The sequence below is a fragment of the Meles meles genome, chromosome 6, assembly GCF_922984935.1.
Source record: "Meles meles chromosome 6, mMelMel3.1 paternal haplotype, whole genome shotgun sequence".
Taxonomy (NCBI): domain Eukaryota; kingdom Metazoa; phylum Chordata; class Mammalia; order Carnivora; family Mustelidae; genus Meles; species Meles meles.
The window spans coordinates 71826206-71844363 of record NC_060071.1 but is presented as its reverse complement, the minus strand read 5'-3'; the positions used below and the strand labels follow the sequence as shown (position 1 = coordinate 71844363).

Here is an 18158-nt window from a genome sequence, read left to right as displayed (position 1 = left end):
GATAAAGTTGGGTAATGAAACTCAGGGACTTAAATTAGCAGGAACTTACTACCTAGAAGGTAGTCACTTCTAAGGATACTTTCATACTTCTTATGGACTTATGCCAAAGTAATCTATTAATTTTATTATTGTTGTTTTTTGAGAGCGAGAAAGAGAGAGGCGGGGGGAGGTCAGGGCAGAGGGAGAGGGAGAATCTTACAATATGGGGCTTGATCTCACAACATTGGGATCATGACCTGAACTAAAATCAAGAGTCAAATGCTTAAGTGACTGAGCCAGGTGTCCCTAATTTTATTATTTCTTGTATGTGGGGGATGCATGAAAATTTATCATTTTAGGTACAGCTATGATTACACCTTCCTCCCCCGTGCAAGTTCACCGAGTAGTGAGCTAAGACAGTATTGTTAATTCTCTAAAAATATGGTTCTTTTTGATAGATGTTAAGATTCCATGCCATTATTTAAAGTTATTAACAACTTTAACTTAACTTAATAATATGACTAAAACAAATTAAATTAATGGTAAGTGTAAATGTCTTTTTACACCTATGATCCCTAGGAGCTATATTCCTCCCTCCCTCCTTTCCCTTACTCAGAAATCCCTAACCTAAGGATTTAATAATAGTCAGGAACATATCACATATGCCCTGTAGTATGACAATTATTTCCTACCTGTGCTGAAGCTCACTTGGAAATATCTCCACATCCTGTTTCATCTGATTGTATCTCTTCATTTATACAACACTTCACTCAGTGGTTATTTATGAGGCCCTCCTGTGGGTCTGGTCCTATGCAAGGTGGTGGGAATGGAGTCACAACCAGTACTCGTGTTTGCAGTCTAAGCAGAAGACACACCTTAAGCAAATGCTGACAAATAGGATGAGCGTTTCAAAGCCCAACATGTTATGGGAACAAATAACAGGGAAACCTAAATTAATCAAGGGGGCTATTAGAGGGCCTGCCTAAACTTTCTATAAGCAAACAGCGAAACCAGGACCTGAGGGATGAGTGGGAATTACCCAGGCACAGAGAAGGAAATGGGAAAGGAGGGGCGAGAGAGGGAGAGAGCGTGGGAAAAGTATAAATGGGAATTAGAATTCCTGGTGTGCCTGGACCCCTTCCTAGATCACTGTAACAGTTAGAGGACAGGAGAGAGAGAGAGAGAGAGACTTGGACCTAGAATAGAGCCTAAGGAACTCCAACGTTTATGGTCCCATACACACCTTCCTTCCCAGCTCATCTTCCTCCTCGCCATTAAACAAATCGTCTTGGCACGTCCTTCTGTCCTCAGTCACTTGGCTTCTGAAGGGAACTCACTGAAGGGAAACAGCCATCATTCCTAGAATGATGTAACATATGCTCGGTCACAACACTCCCCTTGGAGAAGAGGGCATGATCCCCTTTTTTCCCTGTCAAGAACCCCCAAACATACATTTATGAAGGAATTAATGGATATAGAGGTACTGTCTCAACTTTATTCAAGATATTTCTTTTTGTAAGTGTAATCTTTGTCATAGAATCCAATTTATTTTTTCTGTTTATCTTGGTTTTAATTCTCTTCAAACCCAACAAACAATGTAACTCCTTATACTTTCATGGTTTATATGTGCCTTAAGCAAATATAAGCAGATCCAAACTTATGAAGAGACTTTATTTGGAGCCTGGAATATACTTTTCCAGAATTAGTTAATTCCAGAATTAATTTTAGCCATGATGGCTATCTCCTAGACAAGTGCACCATCTTCTGTTCTGGTTTGCCTGTATTAATGAGCTTAAATGTGTATTTTGGAATGACAAATACAACAACAGAAGATTCTATTGCAAGTGCCTGTTCTTCAGTTGCACTCTAACTGTAGGATAGTCTAGAACTGGTACAGAGCTACCTTCCATGTGGTGGCCCTGAGGTAACAGTTCATAACTGGGAGCCTTTCCGAATCTTGGGAAGGTGAGAGATGGTATGTGCAGTTTGGAAAAAGTCCTCCCACTGGATACCTTTTTCCCCTGAAAATCACAGAGCTCTAGCATTGTTTCCTTAGAAAAGCAGGTTCTGGGGCCCCTGGGTGACTCAGTGGGTTGGGCCTCTGTCTTCGGCTCTGGTTATGATCCCAGAGTCCTGGGATCAAGCCCCACATCAGGCTCTCTGCTCAGCAAGGAGTCTGCTTCCCCCTCTCTCTCTGCCTGCCTCTCTGCCTACTTGTGATCTCTGTCAAATAAATAAATAAAATACTAAAAAAAAAAAAAAAAAAAGAAAGGAAAAGAAAAGCATGTTTTAAGTTCCCCCTAGGAGCCAGAATGCTAGGAAGCCATCTCTCTAGACCTCAGCCACTAAGGCCACAGAGGGATAGAAGAACCCAACCCCCACTCCAGGGGCCACAACAAATAAGGCCACTCCTATTGTGGTAGGAAGGACTTTATTACTATGGTGCCCGTTCATTCACAGACACCCAGAAATCAGGTGTTCCTAGCTTGGGGCCTCCTGTGACGACTTGGGCCTATGTTTAAAAACTGTTCTGAAATTCCTGACCAGTGAGCAAATTAATAGCAGTTGCCAGAATAGCAAATACATAAATTTTATGGCTTTTCCTAGAGATTTATACATAAGCATTTGAGAGACACCTATACAAATATTTTCAGTAAGGTTTGGCTTTTTTTTCCTCCTGAGACATTTATTTATTCAAATACTGACTCAAAACTTGAATGCCAGTATATTATAAATACCGTAATAGCCTTCTGCTTGTTGACATAGTTAATTATATTTATCGCCAGACTTATGAAAGAAACCTATCCCTCCTATTAAATTCTCTTGTGAAAAAAATTAATTAGCTAAACAAAATAATGTTTCCCTGACCTTCAAGTAAAAATGGAAGTAAGATACTTTTAATCAAGAAGACATTAAATTCCCCAAACCCTAAGGTTTTACACTTGAAAACTTTGGCACTTAAAGTATATACACTGCGAACATTATGTGTTTGTTTTCTGCCACAGTCTTCTCTTCGGCAGGTTGGATAGGTTCTTGGAATAACACTTGGCAAAAAGAAATTTTGGAATGTATAAGGGCTGGCATATGTGGTTAAGCTCTTCTCAGCCACACACTTGACCCAAGAAAGATTTTAAATTTGGGTATAGAGTGGAGTACATATATGTATTTTAAGGCAACATTGCTGAGTTAAATAGAATAGTGCAGTTGCAGAAAAGGAATGGTCGTTTTCAAGAGAGACTCGGTAAGACATGAATGCTTCTGTGTAATCCTATGGAACGGTAAACCTGATGTGGTCAGCTCATGCCATAATCTCTAAGGGACAGATGAGTCAGGGCCTTGTGTTAAAAGAGTGACTCAGAACATAGGGGGTCAAATATGCTGAGAAAGGTAGAGCAGGTGGACATTTTTATTTTGGCATCTGTTCATTCAGCTGACAAACATTTTTCCTTTGAGTGCCTGCCTCATACCAGGTATTGAAGTTGCAGAAGATACACAGATAAATGAGTTCTAGTCTCTTCTTAAGGACTCGAGGAATCTGCAGTCTCAAGGAGAAGACACACAGACAAGTAAACAGATACCTACATTATGTTATGGAGTGGCACCTGACCCAGCCTGCGGGAAGGAAGGACTAAGGGGGAGGCTTCTTGAAGGAGGTGAATTCAGAAGAGAATCTTACAGGACAAATGGGGATTAGGTACAGAAAGGGATTGCAGGAGCTAAGAACCATGTGCAGAGCCCCAGCATCAATGAATAAATACGTAACTGAGCAGATATTATCTAGTAAGCAGGCACTATTTCCAGTGAGTGTCTCACCCACATTCTTTCATTTATCCTCACAAGTGTATTCTAAGCCAGGCACCCCCATTTTACAGAAATGAAAACTGACACTTTGAGACATTAAGTAAATTGTCCTAGGCCACACCAACAGTAAGAGGTATCACAGGGGCTTGAACTCAGGTCCATGTTAATTTAGAAGCAGACCTCTTACAAACACTTGTGATCATAGTCTACTTTCAGTAATTTTTTTATCAGCTGACACTCCTAAATAAATGGTAATTCAATCACATATAAGTTTTATATATATATGCTAATACGTTATACATGTCTTACAACACACACAAAAATAGAACATTTCAAATTTAGAGTTAATGATAATAAAGGCATTTTAAAAATGTCTTGGTGACATTCATAGAAAATGTTAATATGTTAATAAAATTATGCTAATATGTTATGCATGGATTATAACACACACAGAAAATAGACAATTTTAAAGTTAGAGTTAATGATAATAAAGACATTTAAAAAATATGTTGCTAATTATAGTGGCTGAGTACTCTCATTAGATAATACCTCAGTATCTCAAGGTAGTATCATTGGGGTGTCATTGGTCTGTATATTGGGCTAACGTGTCCAAATATACATTTAGAGCATTTACTGACAAAATAGGCATACATTCACATTTCAGATCTTGATTATTTTAAATTTTGGGAGGCCAGAGTTCTGATCTAGTTAGATCATTCTTGTTTATAAGCTCAGGATGCAGCTGAGGAAGAGTTTATAATAAAAGAATGATCTTCTGTCTTTGATTTATTTGCAGCGATCTTTTAGCCACTTACCCATTCATGAAAGTAAGTTTAGTTTAAACTAGATAATATAATTCATAAATCCACATAACCAAGCAAATGGAGACTGTCATGTCTTGTAAAATACAACAAAGAAACGAGGTGCCCTGACCCCCCCCCTTCTTTAGAAATCCCACTCCTCCTCAGGATATCCCATATGCAGAGTATGAGGGGGGACAACATGATGTGTGACAGCGGGCAGACCAAGAGGAAAGAAGGAGTAGGTAGTAAGGCTGTAGTCTTCTGACTGGGCTTCCCCTATTTGGTGTACCCTTGAGTTTCTGTATTTCATATTATAAGAATTATGGCCCTATTCATCATGATGTGAAATCCAATATAAAGTTGGTCTTTTGGGGCCACACTAAAGGGGTTTAATGACAGAAACATTAAAAGGACTGATATTTTATCGTAAGACCGTGGAATGTCGGTGTCACCACTTCGGGTCAACCTTACAGGAGTCTGATAGCCCATGGGGCCAAAAATACAAATGAAGTTGTTGAAACAGAAAAACAAAAATATTCTCTCCTGGCATTCTGAGGACAGAACCATCTGGATGGTACAAAATACTTTGTGCCATTGGGTACTGAAATCTGGTGCTAGCTAGCATCCATTCATCCAGTGACTTTTGTTGTCATATTATGTGCCGAGTGTGTGCACACAGGAGACAGGATCCCTACCTTCATGGAACATGGAGTATAGATGCAGGGCAGACGTTAAACAAAATGATGTAATAGAATTATTCTTGTGATAGGGGCTCCAAAGGTGAAGAACAAACTTCTAGGAAAGCAGAAAGTCTTAGTGTGGTCTGAGAAGGTCAGCGAAGGCTCTATTGAGAAAAGAGATATTTAAACTAACACCTGAAGAGTGAGGGTCATGGAGAAGTGGTGGGAAGAGCCTGTCAGAGAAGATGGCCTTACGGTGGAGATTATCCTTGAAGAAGGTCAATGTGACTGAGGGGCTAGAGGTACAAGGGAAACTAGACAGGCAGGACCAGGGCTTGGGGCTTGTTGAAGAGTTTGAGTTTTATTCAAAGAACAATTGGAGGTAGTTAAGGGGTTCTTAAACCACTGAAACATGATCAGATTTCAATAAAAAGATCATCTTAGCCACAGCGTCTAGAATAGAATAGAAGAGGAGGGAAGAGAGTATGAGGGAAGAAGGCAATAACCTGAGGGGTGGGTGCTTTTCATTAAATACCAGAATAAACATCAACAATTGATCTGACACTGAGCTTAGCAAAACAAAACTTTGGGCATAGAGAGAAGACAGATTTTTCATTCTTAATAATTTTAAATAATGAGGATTTTGAAAAGCAGTTTAAGGGCACTCGAGTGGCTCATTTGGTTCGGCATCCAACTCTTGATTTTGGCTCAGATCATGAGCTCAGGTTGGGAGACTGAGCCCCATACTGGGTTTCACAAAGGATGTGGAACCTACTTAAGGGTCTCTCCCTCTTCCTTTATCCTCTCCCACCCCAGCTCATGTGTGCATGCTATCTCTCTCTCTAAAAAAACTGGGGTGCCTGGGTGGCTCTGTGGGTTAAGTATGCGACTCTTGGTTTCAGCTCAGGTCACGATAATCAGGGTTGAGGGATCGAGCCACGCATTGGACTCTGTGCTCAGCGCAGAGTCCACTTGTCCCTCTCCTTCTGCTCCTCTCCCTGCTAGGGCTCTGTCTCTCAAATAAATAGAGAAACAAATAAAAAATCTTTTTGAAAAAGGCAGTTTAAATAATAGATATTCAAGTTCTGTATGGCATGTGTGTTTTCTTGGTTCCTGGACTGCAGCCCTGAGCAATGTTAAGTGTGGTTTGTATTGTTCTCTGGACAGTTGGCTCTCTTTTTTCTCTGGCTGTTCGTCTCTCGGGTCTTCCTGGTTTGTTTCCTATCTGGTGTTGAAGCAGAGGGTCGGCTGAGGGGCTGTCAGAGAGAGTCTGGGAGTCCAAGGGGAGAGTGCTTTCTCTTGAAGCCTGGTGCTCATCTTGTTTTTACAGGTCAAATCTAGAAGTCAGTATTCAAAGCTGTAGGGGATGAGGGTGGCTTTTCGCTCCCTATCAGTTCTAGACTCAAACACGATTTTACTTATTGTTTGCAAAGTAAAAATATAATACATTGATCATTAATCACTACAGGTAATGCACCAGAGAGAGGATTGCAGTCCCATCGAGATGCCTCATTAATGAAGCAGACATGTCGAGTGGATTTCTTCAATGACCCCTGCTACATAAATACACAGGCTCTTCAAAGTAGACTTGGCTCTGCCCCAAATCAGGGCTCAGCTCACCCCCTGGGGAGCCCATGGCACCGTGAAAGTAAGTAGCTGCTCACTGTCTATATTAGTTTCCTATGGTTACCGCAAACTGGGTGTCTTAAGGCAACAGAAATTTATTCTGTCACAGCTCTGGAGTGGTTCCTTCTGGAGGCTCTGGAGGAGGAGCCATTCCATGCCTTTCTTACAACTTTTAGTGACTGTTGGCAATTTTTGGTGTTCCTGGCTTGTAGACACATCAGTCTCTGTCTCAGTCTTCACATGGCATTCACCTCTATGTCTCAAACCTCTCCCTCCTGTGTCTTTCAGGACAATACCTTTCTCTTCTAGGTCGGCCCTAAATTCAGGAAGATCTCATCTCGAGATCCTTGATTTAATTACACGTGCAAAGACCCTTTTTTTCAAATGAAGCCACATTCACAGGGACTGGGGATCAGGACTTGAACATATCATTTGGGGGGCCACTATTCAACTCACTACATTGTCTCTCATTTTCAGGAAGCCTGTTTCATTGGGCTCATTTTCAGGGAATGAAAAGGATTCTTACCTCAGTCTTTTACCATAGTTAATTGTGGAGATGTTATGGATTTCAAGGTTTTGGGACTTTGATTTTGAATAATCTTTTCAGATACTTTAATGGTTCCCAACTTTTGGTTTCTCCTGTGCACTTTTGCTGAAGTAAGGACTGTCAAAGCCAGGAGATGATTTTGAATTTGTTGGCTTGCATGAGAAGCAATGACCATTATCTGGCTCTGCTTAGTGATGGTTTTACTTTTATTCATTTCAAAACTCCTTGTTAAGTCATCTATACAGTACTAAAATAACATGGCTCCTTTCTTCAGCCATAGCCTGTGAGTAAAATACAGTAAGACAAACATCATTTTCCTGCTAAATTGCTTTCAGGGGTAAATACATGAATAGGAACATAAATAAAAGCAAAACAAACAAAAAGCCTAAAATCAATTAAAAATAAGTAAACAAAAAATGCTTTTTGTAAAATATTGAAGTCTATTGGGTTCAAATTTGGGTGAGCCAAATTTGGTTCACTCCAAAGATGGAGAGCCAGTTGTTCAGAAAGTCCTTTCACTAGCCGAGGAAGTCTCTCCAGACTGCCAAGGGCAACTTTCCAGCTAGAGTGAGCAAAGAGAAGATGAATTCTGAAGGAGATATTGCTGAGCCTGGACTTCACCAGACCATCTTAACTCCTAAACTAAGAAACAAAGGTCCTCATTGCCGGCCACATGACAAGTGAGCCACCTTCTTGCAAGCTTTCTAAGACCCGTCTTGACACCCAGACAGCCTGGTTGGATTCTTTGGAAGGAAACACTGTGATGGGGTTTTGGCCTGTGGGGTCTTTATCGGGATCACTATCAGGAAGGGAAGGGGGCCAGTAGGCTTAGGCAGAAGGAGAAGCAGTCCAGACAGAGCCTCAGCCAACCCTACTGAGAGTATGTGGGGCCCATCCGAGCTGTCCCATACTGGTCCCAAAATGTTGTGCTTTTATCCCACTTGCCTCAGTCTTTAGGCAGAGGCTGCATGAGGGAGGGCAAGCCTTTGGGCAAAGCAGTATTCTGCTGGTGAGGCAGAGCCTGAAGGAGCAATCAGCTGTAGGCTGGCTGTTGACATCTGGGGCACTTGGTCCTTCACCGAAGAGTTATCTGGGTAGCACATCTCCGTGTTCACCACAAGGGTATCTTGGGTCATGGATGATGGGATATGCAGTTGATTCATATTTCTGCAGTGAATTTAACTGTTCAGTGTTCAGTGACTAGTATGGATAAGGCAGTATTTGTTAGAGGGACAGTTTTTTGAAAGAAGTTTCCGGACCTCAGAAACTTCTATTAAAACTAGCTTGCTAAGAACATATACTTGATAGCTTCCATTTCACATACTTCTCAAAGCACCAGTGTATTATTAGAAAACTCATTTATTGGGTGGCCCAAATTAGGTGATCTGGGATATTCATTGATTCATAACTGCAGTTCCTTTATAAACAAATCTCTAATGTTAAAAATCTTTAAAACTCAGTCAGGATATGGAAGCAACCTAAGTGTCCATCGATATACGAATAGATAAGAAAGGTGTGTGTGTGTGAGAGAGAGAGAGAGAGAGAGAATTTTATTACACAGCCATAAAAATTACACAGCCATAAAAAAGAATGAGATGGTGCCATTTACATCAATATGGATGGACCTTGAGAGCAGTATGCTTAATCAGAAATAAGTCAGACTGAGAAAGACGAATGCTGTGTGATTTCACTCATACATGGAATCTAGAAAGACAGCAAATGAATAAACAAACAAAAAAGCATAATTAGACCTATAAATACAGAGGAAAAAAACTGATGGTTGCCAGAGAGGAGAGGGCTGAGGGGATGGGCAAAATGGGTGGATAAAAGCCTCCAGTTATGGAATGAATAAGTCATTGGATCCTAGATATGAATAAGTCATTGGATCCTAGCATAGAGGGAAAAATCTGTGTCATTTAAGCAAAGAAACATTGCCTTTTGCCATAGACAATTCAAGGTAAAAAAATCAATCTATAATAACATTCCTCTCATTAGCTGGAAGTAAAGTCAGTTTTGTCCAAAATTGTACTATCAAAATGTGTTTTCACTGACTTTAGCCTTTTTTCATCCTTTTACCTCTCCCTGCATTGGCTGCAATGTGTTTAATAATTTAGGCTTCTGGTATTTTTTACTTTTTATTTCCTACTGGGCTATAATGTTCCATAGCCCTCCTGGGCTTCTTGCTACCATTGCTCTCTCCAAAAAAATTAATTCCAGCTCCAAAAGTATAAACAATATTGATTTAATAAAAATGAAGTAAGATGGAGTGGGGATAACTTTATATATACTTCTCTGCAAAATGTCTTAAATACACTTTTTAACCTGTTCTCCATAATGTTTCATGCTATGTCTTTCCTTACTTCCTCAAACACCCTCGTTAGCTTCGTTAGACCCACTTAGCCTCCACTTTCCAGACAGAAGCTTACTGATTAGTTCAGTAAGACAAAACAAAAACAAATCCAGAGACATGAACCTAGTATTTCTCAAGCATGGCTCCCAGCCTCCTCATTCCATCCTATCAGGCCACCAATGTAAGAAAAGTTCTATACAATCTTTATTTTTATCAAACATGGCAGAAGGAAATCACTGGCATTGATATGATCTAATCTGTGTATCAATTTATTGTCCCAGTAGAGGCAGTCATAACAAAGAAACTCCCTCAATATAATAGTGTAAAAAAACACCACAGTTTGCTTTCCCTGTAGCCCACAGATTGGTGGTACAGGACTGGTGAGACTGCTTTGTCATTTTCAATGCCTGGGTTGCATCTCTGGTCTAAGATGTTGCATCTCTGGCCTGAGTTTCAGTACAGCCTGAGATCTTTAATCTGGCTTAAGGTCTTTGGTCTCTGGTCTGTAAGCTTGGGCTCCCGCTATCACATGAGCATTCAGCCAGTAGGAAGAAAGAAAGACAAGAAGAGTGTGCATACATTCCTTGGAAAGACAGGGCCCAGAAATGGAAGGCAGGCATCATTTCTTTTCATCTGCCCTCCACACAGCTTAGACATGTGGTCATACCTAGCTTCAAAGGAGCTAGAGTAGTTGTTCTGGCAGGGTGGCTATGTGCCCAGCTATAGCTTAGGAACTCTATAACATCATGCGAGAGAGAACAGGTATCGGTACACAACTGCCTGCCTGCTGCAAATACCCATGAGCTGTTCTTTTCACATAGAACATACTTGCCCTCTCCCAAAGGGAGACCTTGCAAGTATCTCATACAGTTAGAGCATTCAGCTTAAAACCTGTGACACCTGGATGATGTGAAGTCCTCTCAATCAAGATTGGATGGGGATCCTTATTATTTGCCAAATTGTCTGTCCCCTCCCACACCCAAAATTGTGGTGAAAAGAGGGATAAGATAACCATCATAAAAAAACCTACATGCACTAAAGGGAAACATCCAAGACACAGGGGTCACTGGTACATAGCAATGACCAAATCCCATCAAGCAGTAATTGTGAAGACTCCCTGAGCTGGAAGTGGAGAGAATTATTTGCTTGGACTCTGGTTCAGCTTTAGGACAGGAGTCTCCTTGTCCGTTGCTATCTATGAGCCTGGACTGTGTCCTCTGGGTTGTTCCCGCCATTATGCTCTGCGGACACATCTAAAGGCGATGATGGGGACACCTGGGTGGCTCAGTTGGTTAAGCAGCTGCCTTCGGCTCAGGTCATGATCCCAGCGTCCTGGGATCGAGTCCCACATGGGGCTCCTTGCTCGGCGGGGACCCTCTGCCTCTGCCTGCCACTCTGTCTGCTTGTGTTCACTCTCGCTCCTCTCTCTCTCTCTGACAAATAAACAAAATCTTTAAAAAAATAAAAAATAAAATAAAAAATAAAGGCGATGATGGAGAAAGTGCCTTTCTTGGGGGTGTCACCACTTTTTGCAACCTATTTTCTGTGGGTGTGGGCTTGATAAATTGGAGTCTGCTTTAGAAGCCAAAAAGCCATAGACAAGGAGGGATTGTGATTCATTGGCAATGTCATTTCTTTAAAAACTCAGTAGGATTCTCCTTTATTTGCTTAGAGTCAGTTCATCATGAACTTTCCCACAATGTTCCTTTATTATCTTCCTATTGCCTGAAGGATGCCTTCTCACTTTCCTGTTGGTAATTTGTGTGTTCTCTCTTCTTGATCACTGTTCTTTGAGATTTGTGAATTTAATTGATCTTTCTAAAGGACCCAGGTTTTGGTTTCATTTTCTCTATTGCTTTCTATTTTCTGTTTCATTGATTTCCATTTTTATCTTTTTTATATTTTCTTTGTACTCTCAATTAAATTTTCTCTTCTATATCCAGCTTGTACTATCTTTTCTTCTATTGGCTTTATAGTTTTATTTCCATAATAAAATATTTACTTCACATGGACTTTATATTTTCTATAAGGTAGGGGGTCTAACTTCATTTTGCCTATGTAAGTGATCCAGTTTTGCAAAAACCATTGACTAAGTAATCTCCTCTTTCTCTAATGTCACTCCCCATTAGGCTAGATTCTATGTATGTGAATATATTTCTGAGTCTTTATTATACTTTTTCTAATCCCCTACTTACCTGTTTTATACCAGTATATTAATTAGTATGGCTTTGTAATATAATTTAATAGACATGTAATTCTTTCTTTATATTACAAATAATTTTTCAGTGGGTAATATCTCAAACTTTCACTTATTATTGACATTATATGTTAATATCTTTTTCTACCAACTTTTTAGGCACTTTGTAGAGGTGACTGCATTTTTCCCCCCAATAATGCAGTTAAATCCTATTTTGTAATTTTCACACACTCAAGATCCATTTTGGTAAAAAATGTATGGTCAATTCTCATAGTTCATGCATTCCGTATTGGAGAACTTGATTACTTGCTAATATGTATTTGTAACCCCAAAATACTTATGGCACTCTTGTGGTCATATGTAGACATGCACAGAGCAAGAAAAAATTTGAGTTACCCAATGCACACTTTTCCAGCTAAGGTCAAGGTAACACTCTGCCTTCTCATTACAGCTCTCTTATTGTAAACAGGTATCATTTTGCAGTCCATTTAGTGACACATATTTTGCATTTTTGTGCTATTTATTAATGATTTTGCTCTTTAAATAGTCTCCGAGGGGCACCTGGGTGGCTCAGTTGGTTAAGCGACTGCCTTCAGCTCAGGTCATGATCCTGGAGTCTGGGGATCGAGTCCCACATCGGGCTCCTAGTTCCATGGGGAGTCTGCTTCTCCCTCTGACCTTCTCCCCTCTCATGCTCTCTCTCACGCTCTCTCTCTCAAATAAATAAAGTCTTTTAAAAAATAAAAATTTTTAAAAAAGTAAAATAGTCTCCGAGTGTTGTGCTGAAGTGCTATCTATCGTTCCCAAGCACAGAAGATTGCAATGTACCTGATGGAGAAAATCCACATATTAGATAAGCTTTATTCAGGTGCGCATTGGCTATAAGTTCAGTGTTCTTGAGTCAACAGTATATATGAAATAAGGTGTCTTTAAACAGGAACACACATAAAACAAGGTTATATATTTATTGATTGATGAACATGTACTGACCTGAGGCTTGGAGAAACCTAACCCTGCATTTCTCCTGTGGACAGTGTTTCAGTTTTGACTAATTCGGTGTTCACAGCAACTTTGTAAAATAAAACTACTGTCAATGAAGAGAATTTACTACTTACAGTCCTCTCCAATCAGAGATGGAGCCATTTTCACATGTTGTGGGGGAAAAAGTAGGCTTTTCTTCCCACAACAGAAAACTGAGAATCGTTCCGCAGCCCTGACACTTTTCTCACCAATTTAATCCCTCTTCTGAATTTATCTTTAGTTATGTGACTATCCTGACATTTGTATACATTTTTTATTCTATGAATAGATTTTTTATAATTCAAAAGTAACCCAGATGCTCATGGAAGAAATCCAAACACAGTATTAAAAAAAAAACATAACATGTACCTCCTTAAGTTACAATACTGGCTTCAACTGCCTAGATATTAAGAGTTTCTTCTGATCATGACCAGAATGTTAAAGCATAGTAAAGTGTGGTGGTGGGTATTAAGGAGAGCATGGAGCATGGAAAGCAGGAGAACATGGAGCACTGAAAAAATAAAATTAAATTTAAAAAAAAAACTATCTACATACTTCTGCATACCTATCCATCTGTCTCCTACCTACCTATCATCTATCTATCTCCTTTAAAAATAAAGTTATAACCCCTTAGAGGTTATGATAACCCCTTTCTATACTTACTTACTTCACTGTTCCATTTTAGAGATTTGTCCAAATGAACATGTAATATCCTTATTATTTTTTCCAGTTTTATTGAGATATAATTGACATATAACATTGTACTAGTGATTCGATATATGTATATATTGTAAAATGATTAACACACTAACTTTAGTGTGGTATCCATCTGTCACCTCACATAGTCATAAAATTTCTTTTATTGTGATGAGAACATTGAAGATTTACTGTCTTAACAACTTTCAAATATGCAACACAGTGTCACTAATTATAGTTGCAGGCTGTAGGTTACACCCCCAGGACCTATTTATCTCATAACCGAAAGATTGTAACTTTTTACCCCCTTCACCCATTTCTCCCACCCCTTATACCCTGCCTTTGGCAATCAGGTCTGTTTTCTGTTTCTGTGAGTTTTTGTTTTTTTTTTTAATTCCACATATAATTGAGATTATGCAGTATTTGTATTTCTCTGTCTGACATATTTCACTTACATAATGCCCCCAAGGTCCACCCATGTTGCAAATGGCAGGATTTCCTACCTTTTTATGGCTGAATAATATTTGTGTGTGTGTGTGTGTGTGTGTGTGTGTGTGTGTGTGTGTGTGTGTGTAAAATCAACCAATCACATTTACCTTATCCATTCATCCATCAATGGATATTTAGCTTGTTGCCATATCTTGGCTTTTGTAAACCATGCTGCAGTGAATGTGGGGGAGCAGGTATCTTTTTGAGATAGTGATTTTGTTCCTTTGGATCTATAGTAGTTCTACTTTTAGTTTTTTGAAGAACCTCCATACCATTTTCCATGGGGGGCTGCAGCAATTTACTTTCCCACCAATAGGGCATGAGGTTTTTTTTTCCTCCACGTCCTTGCCAACATTTATCTCCCATCTTTTTGATGATAGCCATTCTAACAGGTGTTATTTCATTGTGGTTTTGATTTGCATTTCCCTAATGACTAGTGATGTTGAGAACCTTTTTATGTACCTGTTAGCCATTTGTATGTCTTCTCTAGAAAAATATCTATTCATTTCCTATGATAATTTTTTAATTGGATTGTTTGGGTTTTTTGCCACGGAGTTGTATGTGTTCTTCAGATATTAACCCCTTATCAGATCACTGATTGGCAAATATTTTCTCCTATTCCATAGGTTGCCTTTTGTTTTGTTTATTGTTTCCTTTGCTGTGCAGATTTTTGTTTTGATGTGGCCCTTAGGTTTTTATTTTTGCTTTTGTTGCTTTTGCTCTTGGTGTCAAATCCAAAAAACCATTGTCAAAACTGATGTCAAGGAGCTTACACCTTATGTTTTCTTCTAGAAGTTATATGGTTTCAGGTCTTATATTCAAGTCTTTAATCCAGTTTGAGTTGGTTTTTGTGTATGGTGTAAGACAGGGGTCCAATTTGATTCATTTGCATATGGATGTCCAGTTTTCTCAACATCATTTATTAAAGACATTATCCTTTCCCCATTATCATTTTCTTAACTCCTTTGTTGTAAGTTAATTGACCATATAAGTGTGGGTGTATTTGGGGGCTTTCTATTCTGCTTCATTGATCTATGTGTCTGTTTTTATGCCAATACCACACTATTTTGATTACTCTGAGTTTGAAATATAGTTCGAAATCAGGCAACATGATGCTTCTAGCTTTGTTCTTTTTTCTCAGGTTTGCTCTAGCTATTTGAAGCCTTTTGTGGTTCCACACAAATTTTAGCTTTATTTGTTCTAGTTCTGTGAAAAATGCCATTGAAATTTTTGATAAGGATTGCACTGAATCTGTACATTGTTTTGGGTGTTATGGACTTTTTAACAATGTTAATTCTTCCAATCTATGAGCACAGACTATTTTCCCATTTATTTGTTTCTTCAATTTTTTTTTCAATGTGTTAGAGTTTTCAGTATACAGATTTTTAACTCCCTTACTTAAATTTATTCTTAAGTATTTTGTTATTATTTTTTAAAGGTTTTATTTATTTAATTAACCTCTACACCCAGTGTGGGGCTTGAACTCACAACTCTGAGATCAAGAGTCACATATTCTCTGGACTGAGCCAGCCAGGTGCCCCGGTATTTTATTATTTTTTATGCTATTGTAACTGGGATTGTTTCCTTAATCTCTGTTTCTGAGAGTTTATTAGTGTATAGAAATACAACTAATTTTCATAGACTGACTTTGTATCCTACAACTTTACTGAATTCATTTATTAGTTCTAATGAGGTGTGTGTGTGTGTGTGTGTGTGTGTGTGTGTGTGTGTGTGGACTCTTTAGAGTTTTCTATATATATTATGTCACCTCCAAATAGAAACAGATTTACTTCTTCCTGTCCAATTTGGATGCCCTTTATTTCTTCTTCTTTCCTAATTGCTCTGGTAAGGACCTTCAATACTATATTGAATAAAAGTGGGGAGAGTAGGCATCCTTTTGTCCTAATCTTAGAAGAAAAGCTTTCAGCTTTTCACTGATGAGCATGATGTTAGCTGTCATATATGATCTGTATTATGTCATAATACATTTCCACCACACTGCCTTTCTCAAGAGCTTTTATCATGAGTGGATGTTGAATTTTGTCAAATAGTTTTTCTGCATCTTCTGAGATGATCATCTGGTTTCATCCTTCACTAATGTGATGTGTCACATTGATTGACTTGTGGATGCTGAACGATCCCACATCCCTAAAATCTCACTTGATCATGGTGTATGATCCTTTTTTTTTTATCAACTTGAAGTGTTGTTGAATTTGGTTTGCTTAAGGACTTTACATCTATGTTCATCAGGGATATTGCCCTGTAATGTGTGTATGTGTGTGTGTGGTATCCTTGTCTGTTTTTGGTATCAGGATAATGCTGGGCTTATGAAGTGAGTTTGGAAGTGTTACCTCCTATTTTTTTGTAACGGTTTAAGAAAGATTGGATTAGGGGCACCTGGGTGGCTTAGTGGGTTAAGCCGCTGCCTTCGGCTCAGGTCATGATCTCGGGGTCCTGGGATCGAGTCCTGCATCAGGGTCTCTGCTCAGCAGGGAGCCTGCTTCCCTCTCTCTCTCTCTCTGCCTGCCTCTCTATCTACTTTGGATCTCTCTCTGTCAAATAAATAAAATAAAATCTTAAAAAAAAAAAGAAAGATTGGATTAATTTCTCTTTAAATGTTTGGTAAAATTCACCTGTGAAGCCACTTGGTTCTGGACTTTTCTTTGCTGGAAGGTTTTTGATGAGCGATTCAGTCTCTTTACTACTAACTAATTCATCTGTTCGGATTTTCTATTTCTTCATGATTCAGTGTTGGTAGTTTGTATGTTTTTAGGAATTTATCTATTTTTCTAGGTAATCCAGTTTGTTGGCATATAATTGTTCAGAGTAGTCTCTTATAATCCTTTGTATTTGTGTGTTGTCACTTGTAATGTCTCCCCTTTCATTTTTAATTTTATTTGAGTCCTTTTTTTTTTCTTGGTAAGTCTAGCTAAAAATTTGTTTATTTTGTTTATCTTATTTTCATTGCATATTATATATTATCTTTTTACTCTCTATTTCATTTATTCCTGCTCCGATCTTTGATATTTTTTCTTCTATTAAATTTGGGCTTAGTTTGTTCATTTTAGAGTAACTTTGAGGTATATAGTTAGGTTGTTTATTTGAGATCTTTCTTTTTTCTTAATATAGGTATTAATTGCTCTGAACTCAAACTGCCTTTGATAGCATCCCATAAATTGTGGTATGTAGTATTTTCATTTTCATTTCTCTCAGGATATTTTCTGATTTATCTTTTGATTTATCCTTTGACCCATTTGTTGTTTAGTAGCATGCTGTTTAATTGTCACATATTTGCGAATTTCCTCATTTTCTTGTAATTGATTTCTGGTTTCATATCATTGTGGTCAGAAAAGATGCTTGTTATTATTTCATTCTTTTAAAATTTATTAAGGCTTGTTTGTGGCCTAACATATGACTTATCCTGGAAAATGTCCCAAATGCACTTGAGAAGAATATATATTCTATTAATTTTGGGTGAAATGTTTTGCAAATGTCTGTTGAGTCAATCTGGTCTAATGTGTAGTTTATGTCCAATGTTTCCTTACTGATTTTCTGTCTGGATGATCTATTTATTGTTGAAAATGGGATATTGTAGTCCCTTATTATTACTATGTTGCTATTTCTCCCTTCAAGACTGTTAATATTTGCTTTAGATATATATGTCCTCCTATGTTGGATGAACAAACTTTTGTTATTATCAATTGTTTTATAGTATTCTATTGTATGAATACATCATAGTTTATATAACCATTCCTTTACTAATGGACATCTAATTTTTTACAGTCCTTTGCTGATATAATAATCATTACTACCCAAAAATACCCAATTACATGGGCTTTTTAAAAATTGAGTGTGTCAATATGCTAGCTTCACAGTTCACATTGGTTTCCTTAAATGTCTCATTCTTTATCATCGGAATTACTTGTAATTGTTTAATCTGATTTTGCACGTCCACATTATTTTTCTCCCT

The 18158-nt window shown here is 38.4% G+C and overlaps 1 protein-coding gene across 2 annotated transcripts in view; it reads left to right on the top strand.

Annotated features, from left to right (window-relative positions):
• Positions 1-18158, top strand: part of SHC4 (SHC adaptor protein 4) — a 133043-nt gene that overhangs the window by 101372 nt on the left and 13513 nt on the right. For both annotated transcript variants that reach the window (XM_046009508.1, XM_046009507.1), the window contains one exon: positions 6732-6911. In XM_046009508.1, coding sequence (XP_045865464.1) covers positions 6732-6911 — 180 coding nt within the window. The remainder of the gene's footprint in view (positions 1-6731; positions 6912-18158) is intronic.